At 35.3% G+C, this 17,509-nt stretch overlaps 1 protein-coding gene across 1 annotated transcript; it reads left to right on the top strand.

Moving 5' to 3' along the window:
- Window positions 1–5,707: 5,707 nt before the first annotated feature.
- Window positions 5,708–8,905, top strand: LOC145786906 (toll-like receptor 7). The gene has a single exon (XM_082598646.1). The coding sequence runs from the start codon at window positions 5,708–5,710 to the stop codon at window positions 8,903–8,905; it is 3,198 nt and encodes a 1,065-aa protein (XP_082454772.1).
- Window positions 8,906–17,509: the final 8,604 nt, after the last annotated feature.

Raw genomic sequence — 17,509 nt, 5'->3', positions numbered from 1 at the left:
CTTGTTGAAATGTTAATAAAAAAAGAAAATCTAGGAGAAAAGCATGTAAGTTTTACTCAAATATCTCCATGCTTGCAAACGTCGATTTTCCCGTTTTTTTTTGTTTTTTTTTGTCGAAATGTCGGTTATGGCGCTAAAAGCACATTCAACTACATATACAGTTTGAAATGGCAGAAATGTTTGCTTTGTCACCAATATTAATCTGGCATAGACTACTCAGCCCAGACTTGCAGATACAAACACATCAGTTCGCTTTCAGATGCATGGATTGGTTTGAAAAGCTGAACTGTTGTTTGTTGTTGGCGAAACTAGGTAAAAACTATCAGATTAGGCTATACGACCTTGGCAAGAAAACTGTCAAATGGTGACCCTGAATATTGTAATTGGACAGTAGCTATTGCGAAGGAACAAACGATTAAGAATCGGAACCAATATAACGTCAATATAGTCCGGGGCTGAAAGTGGGTTTTTAAAGTCAACCTATAGTGGAATACTGAGTGGAACTTTTTTGTAGAAATACTTAGAGGGGTCCTATAGGAACAATTTTAGAGATGTTGCCACCTTCCAAACCCTGGGCAACATCCCGATTTCGTTCGGTTTCCAAAGTCCGGAAAGTCCGGAAAATTTGCCAAGGCAAAATTTGGAAAAAAATCTCAATTGGTCCAAACATAAGCATGTTATATATCATTTTAAAGGATTTTTTGTCCAGATTAATAATATTGAGGTCTTGAAAGTTCTAATTACTTTGAATTTAAGTTACTTTGAATTTAACAAAATACACAGCCTTTCTTAGCAGATAAAAGTTCTTCGTCGATGTCACTCTCACTCGGAGCCAATTTTAGATTTCGAACAGGAGCATGCTTTTGTGTTACATTTCGAAACTGAAAAATGAAAAAAAAGAGTTTGCCTTAGAGTTTTTCATGCTCGTGATAATCCTTGTCTTTTTACCAGTAAACATTGCTGTCAATTCATTCTTCTAAAAATGGATGGAGCAGCCAAACTGAAGGGTAAAACAATGAATTCGTGTATCAAGTGACTTGACTATCATTGATCGAAGCTATGGAAAGATTAAACTTGCCATTATATGATATCATACATATCAAATACTAACTTGTGCATCCACAGCTATTGATTTTTAAGACCTCGTCAGGAGCAGATTTGATTCCAGTTGGTAGCATAATTGGATGGAGTGTTTTGGTTTATTTTATCTTTATCCCATCCGTATTAAAAGAAACCAGAAGAAAGAAACACAAAAATTATGATCTTTTTGAATTGTATAGCAATCTTTTTCAATGAAATAAATGCCTAGTTATACAGAAATTAAAACAGAATTCAAATATAAATGTCTATCTATTTTAAACTACCTGGCAAGGGTCCAAATTTGATGGGTTACCATCGAGACACGATCCCGAAACTAGTCTTTGATATTTTGCTCGTTTGATGTTAAGTTCGAGAGCTTCATCTGTTGGTGGTAGCGAACAAAGAGGTGGTGGTGTGGAAGTTATTTTGACTCCCCGGTTGTACGTCGTCAAATAGTCTCCCTGAAAAGCAAGATTGTATATAGTTATTTATTACTATGATTTGTTTAAGGTTGTGATTATCACAGTTGCATCTGATGACTGACGAATGTAACCTAGGATTACGAAACGCTTTGCGTTATTTCCAACAACTGGTTTTCTTTTTTGGGCTGCTGTTCACAATAGTTTATTAAGAGTTGATCGAAAAAAAATATTGACACTTTTTTACGAGTAACAAAGAAGAAAGTTACCTGTTATCTGCAGAGCTGGTGCTTTTTCCATTGTAACAAGTAGCCACAAAGTTCTTGCACTCGTTGATATATTCATCCTCGTCAGCTATTTCGTCGCCAAGATGAAGAAGGGGTGACTTTTTGATGGCACTTAGGGCTTTCTTCTTACCCACACCATACATCATAGGTACACTGTCACAACCGGTCATTGCATGCATGGACATGATCTGGGGAATGACATCTTTGTGCTTTTGAACAGACTCTTTGATGGAGATCAGATTCTTTCCTTCTTATATCCTTCCATGAATACTTCTGCTTCCCACTGTTTGATTTGACACGAGTGGCACAAAAGAACGAAAACATCCGCATCTTCACAACAAACTTTGATTAATGATTTGCCATCAGTGATTGCTGTAAAAACCTGACGAGGAATGATAACATTAGCTTCTTCTTGTGTCGTCATCAAGTCGTGTCTTTCTGAATGTATACCATAGTGAAGTTCTTCTGGGATATCATCTTTTGAAGTGATGATGAGTTTGTTGGAAACTGGTGGGAGATTTCCCATCAAATCTGCTTTAACCATTTCAATAAGTTGGACTTTGGTTTTAGTGACAAGTAAGGTGATTCCTTTGGAAGGCAATGGGCTTGTTTAGTGTATGTGAACATTGAAATTGATCCAAACTCTCTTGTCTGGTGTCAGATTTAATGCTGAATTATTTGTATCGATCATAGATTAGATAGGCATCTGACTTCACCAACTTTTTAGAAATGTAACATCGAACACCTGCAAGGAAATCGTTCACCTTTCCTCCCTTAGGCCAATGAATTGCACTGTGAAGCATTGCACAACCATCAATTACTATCGCATCAGGAACAATTTTCCTTGTAGAGACTTCGGCTTTCAAAGCATTTTTTAAAACAGATTTTGATGTAGAGTATCTGCCTTCTCCTGTGTCTTTGAATAGTGCTGTTGGAACGGGTGCAAGTTCATACTTGAAATGATCCTCCAACAGGATACGACCAGCAGACAACAACTACATGACTCTTGAGAAAATTATATCTGTGTTGTATACCTCTACTGTTTTGTTCTTTGTTCCAGACTTGCCTGTTTTTTTTCATTGCAACAACTTCCTTCTTTATTGCCGATCGAAAACCATCAAGTATTGATTTCTGAAATGAAGCCATTTGTTTTTTACCAATCTCTACCGATTTATTGACATTTACTTTAGTACCAGACAGCTGACCAGTATAAATATTGCAAAGAGCACTTTCTGGATGGTTTGAAAAATCGAGAGGATGGAGGCATGTTTCAAGAAAGTTTTGGAGCTTTACCTTGTCTGTAAGATCTGCTTTCATCCTTCCTTCTTTTTCTTCCTTGTGGGTTGGCATTGTACATTCTTGATTCTCTCTGATGGCATCCAAAAATTGGAATACTTCATTGCATGAGTGTTGACTTTTAGCCCAGATTTGCAAGGGGCTTGGCTTTGTTGTCTTTCCGATGATTCCATTAGGACCTTTGCCGAACTTCATGTAGAAGGTTTCAATCATCATGTCAGACCAAATACTTCCATATACCTTCTCTTTGGCGCAGAATATGTTCTCCTTTCAAAAACTGGTCGAGGATTGTTGGCCCAAACCTTGCATAATTGATACGTCCAGCAGTAAAGAAGTAAGGAATCATTTGGTGACGTGCTTAAAGATGTAGGGGAAATTCTCCTTCTCGTTCTGCTCGTACAAACAACATCATAAGCAAAACTGGCGGTATCAGATTGTTAATCCAATGCTCAGCAATCATACTTTTCTGTGCTAAAAATTCCATTCTTTTCTTCAGATCTTCAAAGGAATATACATCATCTATGTCTATGTATATTCCTACATCATCCATTTTGTCGGCTGCATAGCCGATTGGTGAGAACACTGGAACGGCAATCGAAAGGGCGCCGGTTCGACACCGCTCAAGAGCATGCGGCTGTGTCTGTGGCAGGACACTTAAAGGCATGCCTGAAGGTGGACACGAAGATTGGCTTCCTTGCCTTCCCGTCCACTTAATCTAAATATTCAACCACCGGGTGTAAGCCTGGATACGACAAACAAACAAACATTATCTATGAAACTCTTAAGCAATTCCATGAGAGCAAAACGTAGTACGCGCATGTTCATAGGGAACTTTTTACCAGTCATCATTTTCGGTACACTTGCAAAACCAGATTGTAACCAAGGGACAAGACCACTGTTTTCCATTACAGTAGAACTCCAACACATCCTATGAAACTCATTAGGCTAACCAGTGCATACCACCAAGTCTTGGAATTATGTGGTTCCATCGTAAAGCATCAGACCGATAACATCTAAAGCTACTTTGTAAAGTTGCTGATCCAATGTGAAAACAGTAAGTCCTTGCCCTGATTGAACAGTGATTCTTTCAGCCTCATGCATCACAGTCAAAATTGTTGAGCGATCAGATGGTGTTTTATCGATGAGTGGTAAGAAAGATACCTTGGATTTTGGTTTCAACGAGATGTCAGTTATACTAACGACACTCCAGACTGAAAAGCACAAACTGAACGAGTGACCCATTTTCAGTCTGGAGTGTCGTTAGTATGCAGTTACAGTTATAGTACAAAGTCAAATTTACCTTACAATTTTCATTTTATGTATATTGCAGATATGTAATTCCTGATATGAGGACACACGTACGTGTCGAAAACGTTCGAGTTTAATTTTAATTATGTTATATTTGTGTATGTAATACATCATGTTAAACCCGCTGAAGTTACTTTGTTTTATTTCTCTACTTTTTATTTTCTGAAAAAACGAAAAAGAAATAAAATGAGAAAACAAACTCAATGCAAATATTCCAAACAAGGGTGATGAAGACATGCCATAGCAGTTAGAATGAACTTCACAATGCAATACCATGTCTTCATGTTCTATTTTTACACAATTTACCAACAAAACGAACAAATACTAATGGGAGAAAATGTGATAAACTGATCAGAGTTTTTTGTGAATAACTTAAGACCTCAATATTATTAATCTGGACAAAAAATCCTTTAAAATGATATATAACATGCTTATGTTTGGACCAATTGAGATTTTTTTCCAAATTTTGCCTTGGCAAATTTTCCGGATTTTACGGACTTTGGAAACCGAACGAAATCGGGATGTTGCCCAGGGTTTGGAAGGTGGCAACATCTCTAAAATTGTTCCTATAGGACCCCTCTAAGTATTTCTACAAAAAAGTTTCACTCAGTATTTCAGTACAGGTCAACTTCACCAGCCCCGGACTAATAGGCTATCTGCAGTTCAAGAAGCTTGTCTATGCATAGGTCGATATTCCTTCCCCAATCGATCTATAGTTGTAGCCTACAGTTTTGCTAAGAAAAATTGATAATTACTTGGTTTTTGCTCAATTTAGTCTATTTCAATAACAGGCAACGCTGCATATAATAAAAAATGAAGCCTTCCATGATTTACGGTTGTTCTAGACCAGTGGTTTCCAACCTGGGGTCCACGGACCCCTTGGGATCCGTGAGAAAGTATTTGGGGGTCCGTGATTACCTTGATGAACTTTAGAAGAAAAAAAAAACGAAAAGCGATCTTTTTACTTTCATTTCTCTCTTTAAATGCTAATGTGTCAAGCTCAAGCCCGCGAGAATAAACTGTACCGGTATGCATTAAAATAAATCTATGCTGCTGCCCACAGTGTGTACATTGTCCTTAAACTACATCTACCACAACGCATGTCGATTACAGACAAATCAGGATTAGCTCGTCTATTACGTTATAGAAAGCATGCGGTGCAACCAAAGTTAATTGAGTTTCAGGCAAAATTTAGGTAGGGGTCCGCAAAATTAATAATTTGTCTAAAAGGGTCCGTGACAACAAAAAGGTTGGGCACCACTGTTCTAGACAGAAAATGTTTTGATGATTCTTATTTCTTTTTAATTTTCAAGGAAAATGTTGAAATTATATTTGCATTTACTAGCTTTTTGTTTGTTGTTTATCAAGCTTTCCGCTGAAAGATGCCCTTGTGAGCAACCACGTTTCACCACTATAGAGGAAAAACCTAACTATCGTCACTTGGGTCTGTATCAAGTTGAGACTTTGCCATGGATGCAAGTTCCTTTAGTTTTTGTTCAATGCTCTTTTAGAGGTTTAACATCGATTCCGACAAACATACCAAGAGAAGTGCAAGGTCTGAACATGGAGAGAAACGTTATTTGGAATTTGACAAAACATGACTTCGAAAGATATTCAAATCTAATATTTCTTGCTTTAGCACATAACTGTAATGATGATGACAATAAGATTCTTCCCTTTTGTCCACAGCAACTCTTAATCGAACCCAGCGCATTTAAAAACTTGATATTCTTAAAAGCTCTATTGTTGGCAGGTAATGCTTTGACAGTGCTTCCACAAGACCTACCCCCTTCTTTGGAAATTTTGGATATATCTAAAACTTCAATTCTTGCCATAAAAAAGAAAGATATTGCCCACTTGTCAAAACTAAAAATTCTTTTTGCTGCGATTATTGAACCACCTAGTTGGGAACCACCCTTCTGGTTGAATAACGATGTCTTCTTCCCAGCAAGATATTCTCTAAATGTTTTAAATTTAATTGGAAACATGTTTCCTCAAGTACCTTCAAAAGTGTTCACTCCAAACTTAATAGCTTTGGATTTATCTATAAACGACATATCTGTGATAAGAACCAAGGCATTCCTCAGAGCTCCTCAATTACAGATATTAGTATTGCAACTAACATCTTCATTAAGTTTAATAATAGAAGAAGGAGCGTTTGATAGTTTAGTTAATTTAACTTTTTTAGATTTATCTATAAACGCTATTAACTTCTTACCTGAGAAGATCTTTATCAAAAACATTAACCTTAAAACTTTGGACTTATCCTTCAATTGCTTGTGGAAGTACGTTGCTGATCCAAAGTTTGTATCATACACCAGAATAAAATCTTTATATCTTGGTTTTAATCGAGTTTGTATTCATCCTCAAAATATTACATTTAATACTTCATTTATTCTTGGTGATAGTTTTAGAACTATGAAATCTTTAAAGCGATTGTCTTTCGGTGCACCGAACAATTCAAGAACAAAAAAAATTCAACGTGATTATGTTAATTATGGATTATATCTTTACCACGTAACTGTTAGTAGTTTAGATGTGCTAAGGGAGTTACCATTTCTATCTACTTTAAACTTAGACTTTTGTCATGTTCATCGTTTGGATAAAGGAGCTCTTTTAGGTTTTTCAAATATTACATCAGTGACTCTTTCTCATAACAACTTGGAAGATGAAAAGAATTCTCTTTCTAGAGGCAACATTTCTCGAAATTATGTTGTCAAACAATGCAACAGTAACACGCTTTTTGGTTATGTTAGAGGTCACTATGACAAGTTATTGAAGAAACCAATTGAACATGAAAAAGTTGCTGATGAAAACTTGAAGCAAAATCAGTGCAATTCTAAAGCAATACTTGACTATTCTGTAAATAAAATAAGCAAACTATACAAATCCTTGTTTGATTTTGCTTTCTTTGCTCATTGGTTGGATTTATCATCAAACCTCATCCAAGTTATATCGAATCACGATTTTGATTCAATGTCTTTCCTTTGCCACATTGATCTTCGTTCTAATCCTATTATTCTGATAGGAAACCAGGCTTTTCTTAGATTGAGCAACCTTCAATTCCTGTTCATCAACAGCACACAACTTAATCCAACTTCTGGTGCTTTGACATTTTTGCAAAATTTAAATCAATTGATCGATTTTGAATACACCTACACGGGAATGTATTTATTCAACATGTTATTGTGGTTTCGTGAATTACCCATCGCAAAAACAGAAGCAATAGATTTTTCAGGCAATTTTCTATACGCTACAGCTGCACTGCCTCATGCGCCTATACTCAGAGCATTTCCTTTTGTATATAAAATTGTATTGCAATCTTGTAAGCTGACAGATAAATTGTTTCATTTGAACAATTACCAGGTGACGTATCTTGATGTAACCGATAACTCACTCACTTCTTTTTCAATCCAAACGTTAAGAAACTTCACTGCTTTGAAAACTCTTCTGTTTTCAAAAAATAAGATGCAGTTTTTTGATAGTAATGTTCTCGAATTCTTCCCTAAACTGGAAATATTAGATCTTTCATACAATAAAATCACTCACATAATTCCAGGGATCTTTGAAAGCAACTTTAGCGTCCAGTTGCAATTGAAACGTTTCAGTTTATTCAACAATTACATCACAGATATTGGGCCTGATGTTATTCCACTTTCAGTTCTGCAACAACTAACATTTTTAGACTTGCGCTTCAATGCTTTGGAGTGTGATTGTCACTTAAATGAAAACTTTGGATTTTACTTTAAGAATAGAAATGTCAGTTTGTATCAATTTCCTGGTTTTTTTTCCGAATGTACAACGATCATTGATAAATATTATGGAGGATGCGTCCAATGTCTTTCACCTCAATCTTTATATGGTCGTTCTTTAATTGATTATTCATCTACTGTAGCCTGTAGTAATGTTTTATGCATTGCTTTGTTCATCGGATTTACAACATTTACAACAGTTTCAATGTTTGTGTCTCTACTGTTTGCATCCAGGAAATGGAAAATTTGGTTAGCTAGCTATGCTACAAAGTCTGTGCGTTCAAACATCACCAAACAACAATTTAGACCAAACCCAACGATGTTTGTTCATCATGGATTTGTCATTTATGATCAACATAACGCTAACGCGGGTGATTGGGTGGAGAAAGTTTTGATCCCAAACCTTTGTGACAAGCCGCCATATTACAATCTTGGTGTAGTTCAGAAAGATGTTGAATGCGGGTCTTCTTCTTTGAAGCAAATTCTTCATCGAATTGAAACGAGCAGAAAAGTGATCATGGTGCTCAGTGGAGGCTACTCAAACAGTCACGAAGGAAAGTATCTTATTTCAGTTATAGAGCACCTTGAATATGAGAGTGGCTTGCATCGCAGTGTCTGGATAACCTTTGAAAATGACATTCAAGCTGGAGGACTTATTCGAAGAAAGAAAAGACGAAACGAAACTTCGATGTTGCAAGTTCCTGAATCTGCAGATGATCTTCCAATATTTTGGAATTTGCTTCGAGAGCTTCTTAAAGCATGACAGCGCATATGTAAAGTTTAACATTGGCTTCATGGCTTTTAAAATAGTTCGATTTTATGCTGATGCAGTTTAAGGTTAAAGTTTGGCTTATCGCCATCTTCGCAATCTACATTCCATAGCATACGCTTTATTGTATCATCAACTCATCTTAAACAAAGTGAGCTGAAATAGGTGTATGGTACATGCTAGTTTAATTATTCGAGTTTAACCAAATAGTTTTGGATATGCTTATTCCATTTTTGAAGTTGACTACTCAAATCAATAAAAACATTGTTTCTTTTGTACAATATGACCATATTGTAATGATAATCATTATATCTAATGACATTGACTGACGAAATAATTCAAATATTTTTTAGCATGTTTTGTTAGTGAATTGATTGAAACCAGTACCCACAAGTTATAGTTGTTGTGTTGTGAATGTGAATGTTCATTTACATGTTGACGTCTGCTGGTTCAGTATTGTTTTTGTCGTTCGCACATCTACTGATTATTGCAGGTAAAAATCAATCGTTAATACCATAGATGTACGAGCCAGGAAAGCAGCTGCCCCTTATTGTAAAAAGCTTGCGAAATTGAGAAAAAATCTACAATTATTTGAGTAAATGTTAGTAACCAACCATTTGTAAAATAACATAAGTTAAAAAAGTTACAACTTGCACAAAATATGTAAGACGTAATTTATTTAAGATACTCATACGCAGACGCATGTATCATTGTTTGTATAGTGGCGAAATAACAAAATTTTATCAATTTTGTGTATTTACAACTGTATTACGTTTATTTGGGCAGTCACAAAATATGAAATTATCGTGCATCTGAATAGCTTAATTGTTTTACAAAACTCACCTCATCAACATGATGCAGTTGCCCTAAAATCAATAAAATCTTTAGTTTGGTTTACTTTTGCAACTGTATTATCCCTTTCATATCTTTCTTACTGATACGATCAGAAAACGAAAATTACAGCTGGCAAGTCACTGTCTTAAAAATCAACGAGGAATTAATAAAGTTACTTTTTTGAAACCAAATTGTGGCGTCAGAGGAAGCGGTCGGCAAGCAAAAACATTTTTTTCACCAATTAGAACAGGCCACTGGAATGTAGAAACAGGAACTGTCGTATTTAATGAGGGACAAAGGTGATTGGAAAAGTTATGTTGATGATTTGAAACTTTCGAAGTGACATTTATACAACTTTTATATTTTTGAAGTCGCCTTATACAACGCTGCCCATCCACTTTTCCCGGGTGGTAATCAACTTCTATGTCAAAACAAGGAAAGCCAAAATGGGATGGAAAGTGAGGATTAAAAAGGAATGCAATACAACCAACTGATGTAAAAAAAACACACGTTCGTCTGGATTGGCATGAAAAGGGAATTGATTTCGCTCTGCAGTGAGATACCACTCAGACTGCAAATGATGATTAGCCGACTAAGTTTTTATTTGTTGCACATAAAAGATAGTTTGTAAGATTTTGACTTTGATTTGTCGCTGCGTGGAAATAAAATTGACACAAAATTTTAGTATTTTTAGACCATTGGATGGTTTGGTTGATTGGTTTTGAATCTTTATCCTCGGACTGACAAAGCCTTGATAGGTCATTCCTGGTAGTTTCGCATACTTGTAAAGGTTGGTTACAGAAATTATTCCATCCATTAGGTGCCACTGAATGGAGAGCAATCCGTAGAATGCGTTGCACAAGTGCACACCCCGAGACTCGAACCAGCTCCGCTTGATCTTGAAGCTTCTTCGTTCACGAAATCACGCGCTAACCAACTTAGCTATCTTACTGCAAATATGTCTTTTCCTCAGAAATGTAAGTTGTAGTCAGTTCTTGGGGTTTTTCACCACAAAGCACCGAGAGAAACAAGTAATGTTTGCACTTTCCAGAACAAAATGCTGAGACCTACGTAGCCTACTTTAACTGCCAAATCGTTTTTACTAAAAAGTGTGATTTGAACCGGATGAGTTTGAAAAGTTTGAAAAGCATTGAAAAAGTTAATGGTTTTTCAAACCTATCGTCTCGTGACTTTTGGAGTTTGTGCACAAGTTTTCATCAACAAAGCATCGACATTGCAAGGCAGAAAAGGAAACATTTAAAGAACAATCTTTGCCTATTGAATAGTTTTATTTAAAAACTTCAATGAAGCATAAATATGCTCAAAATTTATGTAATATTTTGTTTAAATTGACATCAAGCGCACTACGCAAGTGCTGACCCTGGCTATTTCTCTATTTTCAAAAGAAATCTGCAACTTTGCAAGTTTTGTATTCAAATTGTAAAAGCGATGACTCTTCGTATCGATTGCATTCGCCAGGACAGCAGTGCATCGAAATGAAAGAAATTACAGGAATGAAAGAAGAAAGGAATAAACAAACTAATAAAATAAATTAAGACAAGCAACAAAAGAGGATGGAGCTCATCCTTTTGTTAACTTACTTTTGAAAAACCTAAAACACAACAAGTATTTCGAACAAGTGAGCATTACAGCATATTTACTGCACAAGATAAATTTGCTTTACACAAAATTTATACCTTAGACTTGGTCTAGTGAAAGACAAAAAGCTATTATTGGCCAAAAACAAAAACTTTTGTAATGAAAGGAATTTTTAATGAATGCTTGATGAGTTAGCTGCTCTCAGTTGAGCGGATGTAGATTGAGCCATGATAAGTAGTGGACAATCATAAATGATAAAATAATGAAGTATTTTTAAATAGCGCTGTGTCCAATCCCTAACAGACATGCGTTGGAGTGTTTCTCTTAGCGCTTCACAAAGCAGACAGAGTAAGTACAACCGTATGTACATTTACGAAAGTCTCCCTATTTTGTGTCCTGACTCGAAAATTGACCAATCAGAAGCCGTATCGTTTTGTTACGTCATTTCACTTACAAAATCGCTTTGCGTCTTCACTTCTTGGAAAAAGAGTTTGCAGGTTTGCTGGCTGCCTGGCAGGCAACTTGGGCCACAACTCTGAACGTATATATACGTAGAAGTAAAATAAATGAAAAAGTGAATTGATCAATAATAACTGAATAATTGATTAGGCCTATAAGTAAATCTAAATAAAAAGTGATTCATTGTAGCCTACACTGTTAAAAAAATTTGTATATTTACTCTCTTTCTACTTGTAAAAAATTTACACGTTTTACTTGCAAAACAATTCACAAACGCCTTTACGTGAACTTGAATGTCACATGACTGTGATACAAGTTTTAACCAATCACAATGCGAGATTTTTTAAAGGCTTTGGCGGCATGCCGCGGATCTGTCGTCGGGAATTAGCGCCATTTTAGGTAAAGCCAGAGGGGAGAGAACTAGTTGAAAACAAGTTTCGCTGGAAGGATTAATAATCTCCAGTTTAAAAAGTTTGATGGTATAGCAAACTAAGCATAGCGTACAACTTTAAATAATGGAACTTAACAAAACTGTATTGCATTTTCTGCTGCGGTTATTTTTTCAGATCTTGTCTCTTTCCTGTTTGTTACATTTACCAGCAGGTGGTCACTAAGGAGATCTTAGTGACAAGCTTTTTTGTTAGAGTGTAATAGCTAGGGTTAGGTTTGGTTCAGTAATATATGTTAGAGAAGTAGTGCAAGCAGATTAGCAGAGAAATAGTGAGAGTCAGTCAGATAGCAGATTGAAATACAAATAGCGATCAACATTTTGAAATGCTGTTGTTTCTGAAAGGAAATTGATGTTGTGCCCCTTCGCACATTTTAGATACCGGTATAAAAGTATTGACACGGCCTACTGCTTATAAGTACGGAGTGTCCTTGGCATGTCGTTTTTTCATTTTTTTATTTTTTTATATTTGGTATGCGGACGTTTTGGGCTTGGATTATGGATTTTTAGAAGCATTATAGTATGTGGACAGCTAGCAGAGTGGTCGCTGTTTTGTAGTTAGGCAACAGCTACGAACAAAGTATCGTCTTGCCCTTTATCATGTATTTTTCAACTTGTACTTCATGCAAAGAAGAGTAGTAGTTGTAGGTCAGTATACATCCATTTCTTTGAAAAGTAACTGTAACAAGTTACTTTTAAAAAAACGTTAACTGTAACTGAAACTAGTTACTTTTTGAGCGAAGTAACTGTAACTCATCTACTTTGAAAGTAACTAGTGCCCACCACTGGAAGTTATGCTTCGCTCTAAAAGCCACTCGGCTGACGTCACCTATGTATACAGTCTATTTTCTAAAGTATAGCGTAGTTATCTAAATCTTTAGAAAGTTAAAGGCATAAAAGATGTTGGAAATTGTTGCTCACATTCGATAAATGGACTCATAATTATCAAAATAACTTATAAAATGAGACCCTGATTGTGACTTTAAAAAAAAAATTATTTACATGAACATGAAAGACCAGCCACCAAATTAATCCTTTTTAGCTTTGGTTCAACGTCTGCAAATGTCTGTCTGGGCGATGCTTAGGAAAAAAAGGGTAGCTTCATTCCTAATGGATATAGGCGTCAGCCTTCCGCGATTTACAAGAAGGTATCTACGTTCACTTCAAATGCTTCCTTCTCAGCACTTATGTAAAAGTTGTCGCCTTTTCGTTGACATAAATGTTTAATCAGTGGGAGAAAGGTTTAAAAATATTGACAAAGGTTTAAAAATATTCGGAAGATTTTACTGTGATGAATTTTATAGCCGGTGCATTATGACGGCAACAAATTATGATTTTCTTTGAGTTACGTAACCTAAAGCAGGTGATTGATGCAAAAAAATAATAATAACAAGCACGTACACAGCAAAGAGTGATCAATGTTCTGATCTAATACTTCGAAAACCGTACGTTATTAGAGTAAATACTCGTTTTTTTTCTAGGTATGGCAGAGCGAACAAATTCGCTCTCATAACGTTGATTCATTGTCTACAAACGCAAACAAAAGAAATTGCGGGCTTGGTAGATTGACCGAATCAGCATTTGCGTTAAAACGATGAAACTCTCACCAAGCACTTTCATGAAAAATTGAGATCTGTCCAGAAAATGTGGATAGCCTACATTTGCAAGTGGCATCTGAACATTTAGGCGACTGGAGAAAATTCAAGTTTGCAGTGATATGACGTTTTTGAATGAAAACTCTTTGTATTGTCATCGCCACTTCCCAGTTTTGAAAGTAAAATAGATAAATATGTACAGTTTTGTTGTTAGAAAAGGAATTCATAGATTGCGTTTGAAGATCAAGGAATTGTGAGGTCATAAGTTACAACTGCTATGAATCTCACAGCAAACAAAAAGATTTTTTATTTAGCAAATTGACTAAAGATCAGCGTTGCGTTCAAACGATGAAATTAGTAGCAAGCGTTTTGATAAAAAAAAGTTGAAATCTACCAAGAAAATTTAGTTTGGTTTTTCACGCCGCTTCTAAACATTTCCTGGGGATGTTACGTTTACTGCAACAATATGATGTTATTGGATGAACGGTTTGTGTATGAAGTAAAATCCTGCGTCAGCACAAATCTTTGATTGACAACGCTAAAGCAGAAACCACCAACCAGAAAATGAGTCATGCGTTTTTGCGGTTTTGTTTTCAGACAGTTCTCGGCCAGCGCGACGCTCCATATGAGCAATAAAGAAACACACAGTCTTCTCCAAAAAGGCATGAAAAGTATAAGACATTAAAGGCCCAAATTTACACACAATAAAATTCGATGATATTTAGGAAAAGTCAAAAAAACCGGGATGCATTGAGTCAGTGATTAAGCCGCGACAGCACATTTGAAGTGCTTGGTGCTGATTCAGCACCACCTGGGCAATATAGGGTTAAAAAAATTACAACTTTCACAAGATATGTAAGGCGTAATTTTTTAAGATAGTTGCAAGCAGTCGTATGTATCATTGGTTTGTATAGTGACGAAATAACAAAATTTAATCAATTTTGTGTATTTACAATTCTATTACCGTACGTTGGTTTGGGCAGTCACAAAATATGAAATTATCTTGTACCTGAGCAGCCTAATTTCATAAAAACGTCCACATCAACATGACGTAGTTGCCCTAAAATCAATAAAATCTTTAATTTGGTATAGGCCTACTTACACAACTGTATTATGCCTTACTGTATTATATATTAACTGTATTATTGTATTATGTATTATTGCATCTGAATAGCCTAATTATTTCACAAAAATTTCCACACCAACATGACGCAGTTGCCCTACGGCCTAAAATCAATAAAATATTTAATTTGGTTTACTAATTAACTGTATTATGCCTTTCATATCTTTCTTACTGATACGATCAGAAAACGAAAATTACAGCTGGCAGGTCACTGTTTTAAAAATCAACCAGGAATTAATAAAGTTCTTCTTTTGAAACCAAATTATGGCATCAGAGGAAGCGGTCGCCAAGCAAAAACGTTTCTTCATCAATTAGAGCAGGACACTGGAGTGTAGAAACAGGAAGTGTCGTATTTAATGAGGACAGGGATGAATGAAAAAATTATGTTGATGACTTGAAACCTTCGAAGTGAAATTTATACAACTTTTTATATTTTTGAAGTCGCCTTCTCAACTACAGCTTTTAATATTTGCAAATGAGGCAGCAGATGGCACTTCTTTGGTAATAAAAGAAGGAGCGTTTGATAATTATCAATTTTAGTTAACTTAACCTTTTTAGACTTATCTATAAATGGTATAAACTTCTTACCTGACAAGATCTTTATCAAAAACATTAACCTTAAAACTTTGGACTTATCCTTCAATTGCTTGTGGAAGTACGTTACTGATCCAAAGTTTATATCATACACCAGAATAGAATCTTTATATCTTGGTTTTAATCTAGTTTGTAATTATCCTCAAAATATTACATTTAATACTTAATTTATTCTTGGTGACAATTTTATAACTATGAAATCTTTAAAGCGATTGTCTTTCAGTACACCGAGCAATTCAGGAATATAACCTTTTCAAAGTTATTTTGTTAATCTTGGATTATATCTTTACCACGTGACTGCTAGTAGTTTAGATGTGCTAAAAGAGTTACCATTTCTATCTACTTTAAACTTAGACTTTTGTCATGTTCATCGTTTGGATAATAAAGCTCTTTTAGGTTTTTCAAGTATTACATCAGTAACTCTTTCTCATAACAACTTGGATTATGAAAATAATTATTTTTTTTGGAAGCAACAATTCTCAGAAGTATGTTGTCAAACAATGCAACAGAAACACGCTACTTGGTTATGTTAGAGATCATTGTGACAAGTCGTTGAAGAAACCAATTAAACACGAAAAAGTTGCTGATGAAAACCTTAAGCAAAATCAGTGTAATTCCAAAGCAATGCTTGACTATTCTGTAAATAAAATAAGCAAACTATACAAATCCTTGTTTGATTTTGCTCCATCCGTCCATTGGTTGGATTTATCATCAAACCTCATCGAAGTTATATCGAATCACGATTTTGATCCAATGCCTCACCTTTGCCACATTGATCTTCGTTCTAATCCTATTACTAGTGTAGGAATCCAGGCTTTTCTCAGGTTAAGCAACCTGCAATTCCTGTTTATCAATAGCACACAGCTTAATCCAACTCCAGATGTTTTGGCGTTTTTGCAAAATTTAAATCAATTGATCGATTTTGAATACACCTACTCGGATATGTAGCCTATTTATTCACAATGTTATTGTCGTTTCCCAACTTACCCATCGCAAAAACAAAAGTAATTAGATTTTTCAGGCAATTTTCTATACGCTACAGCTGCTCTGCCTCAAGTGCCTATACTCAGAGCATTTCCTTTTGTATATAAAATTGTATTACAATCTTGTCAACTGCAAGATAAATTGTTTCATTTGAACAATTACCAAGTGACGTATCTTGATGTAACCGATAACTTACTCAATTCTTCTTCAATCGAAACTTTAAGAAACTTTACTGCTTTGAAAACTTTTCTGTTCTCTAGAAATAAGATTCAGTTTTTTAATAGTAACATACTTAAAGTCTTCCCTAAACTGGAAATATTAGATCTTTCATTCAATAAAATCACCCACATAATTCCAGGGATCTTTGAAAACAACTCTATTGTCCAGTTGCAATTGAAACGATTCAGTTTGTCCAACAATTACATCACAAATATTGGCCCAAATAGTATTCCTCCTTCAATACTGCAACAACTTACATTCTTAGACTTGCGCTTCAATGCATTGGAGTGTGATTGTGACCTAAATGAAAACTTTGAAATTTACTTTAAGAAAAGAAATGTCAGTTTGTATCAATTTTGTGGTTTCTTTTCCAAATGTGCAACGATCATTGATAAATATTATGGAGGATGCGTCCAATGTCTTTTACATCAATCTCTATATGGTCGTTCCTTGATTGATTATTCATCTACTGTAGCCTGTAGCAATGTTTTATGCATTTCTCTGTGCATCGGATTTACAACATTTACAACTTTTTTAATGTTTGTGTGTCTACTGTTTTCATCCAAGAAATGGAAAATATGTTTAGCTAAATATGCTACAAAGTCTGTGCGTTCAAACATCACCAAACAAAAGTTTAGACCAATCCCAACGATGTTTGTTCATCATGGATTTGTGGTTTATGATCAACATAACGCGAAAGTGGGTGATTAGAGACAATATTTTGATTCCAAACGTTTGTGATA

Source organism: Aplidium turbinatum, chromosome 17 (genome assembly GCF_918807975.1).
Source record: "Aplidium turbinatum chromosome 17, kaAplTurb1.1, whole genome shotgun sequence".
In the NCBI taxonomy this organism is placed as follows: domain Eukaryota; kingdom Metazoa; phylum Chordata; class Ascidiacea; order Aplousobranchia; family Polyclinidae; genus Aplidium; species Aplidium turbinatum.
The sequence above is the reverse complement of the archived record's forward strand: the minus strand, read 5'-3'. Positions and strand labels throughout refer to the sequence as shown.

Excerpts from the sequence above, each read along its gene's own strand:
- LOC145786906 (XM_082598646.1), top strand. The coding sequence starts at position 5,708 with ATGTTGAAATTATATTTGCATTTACTAGCTTTTTGTTTGTTGTTTATC.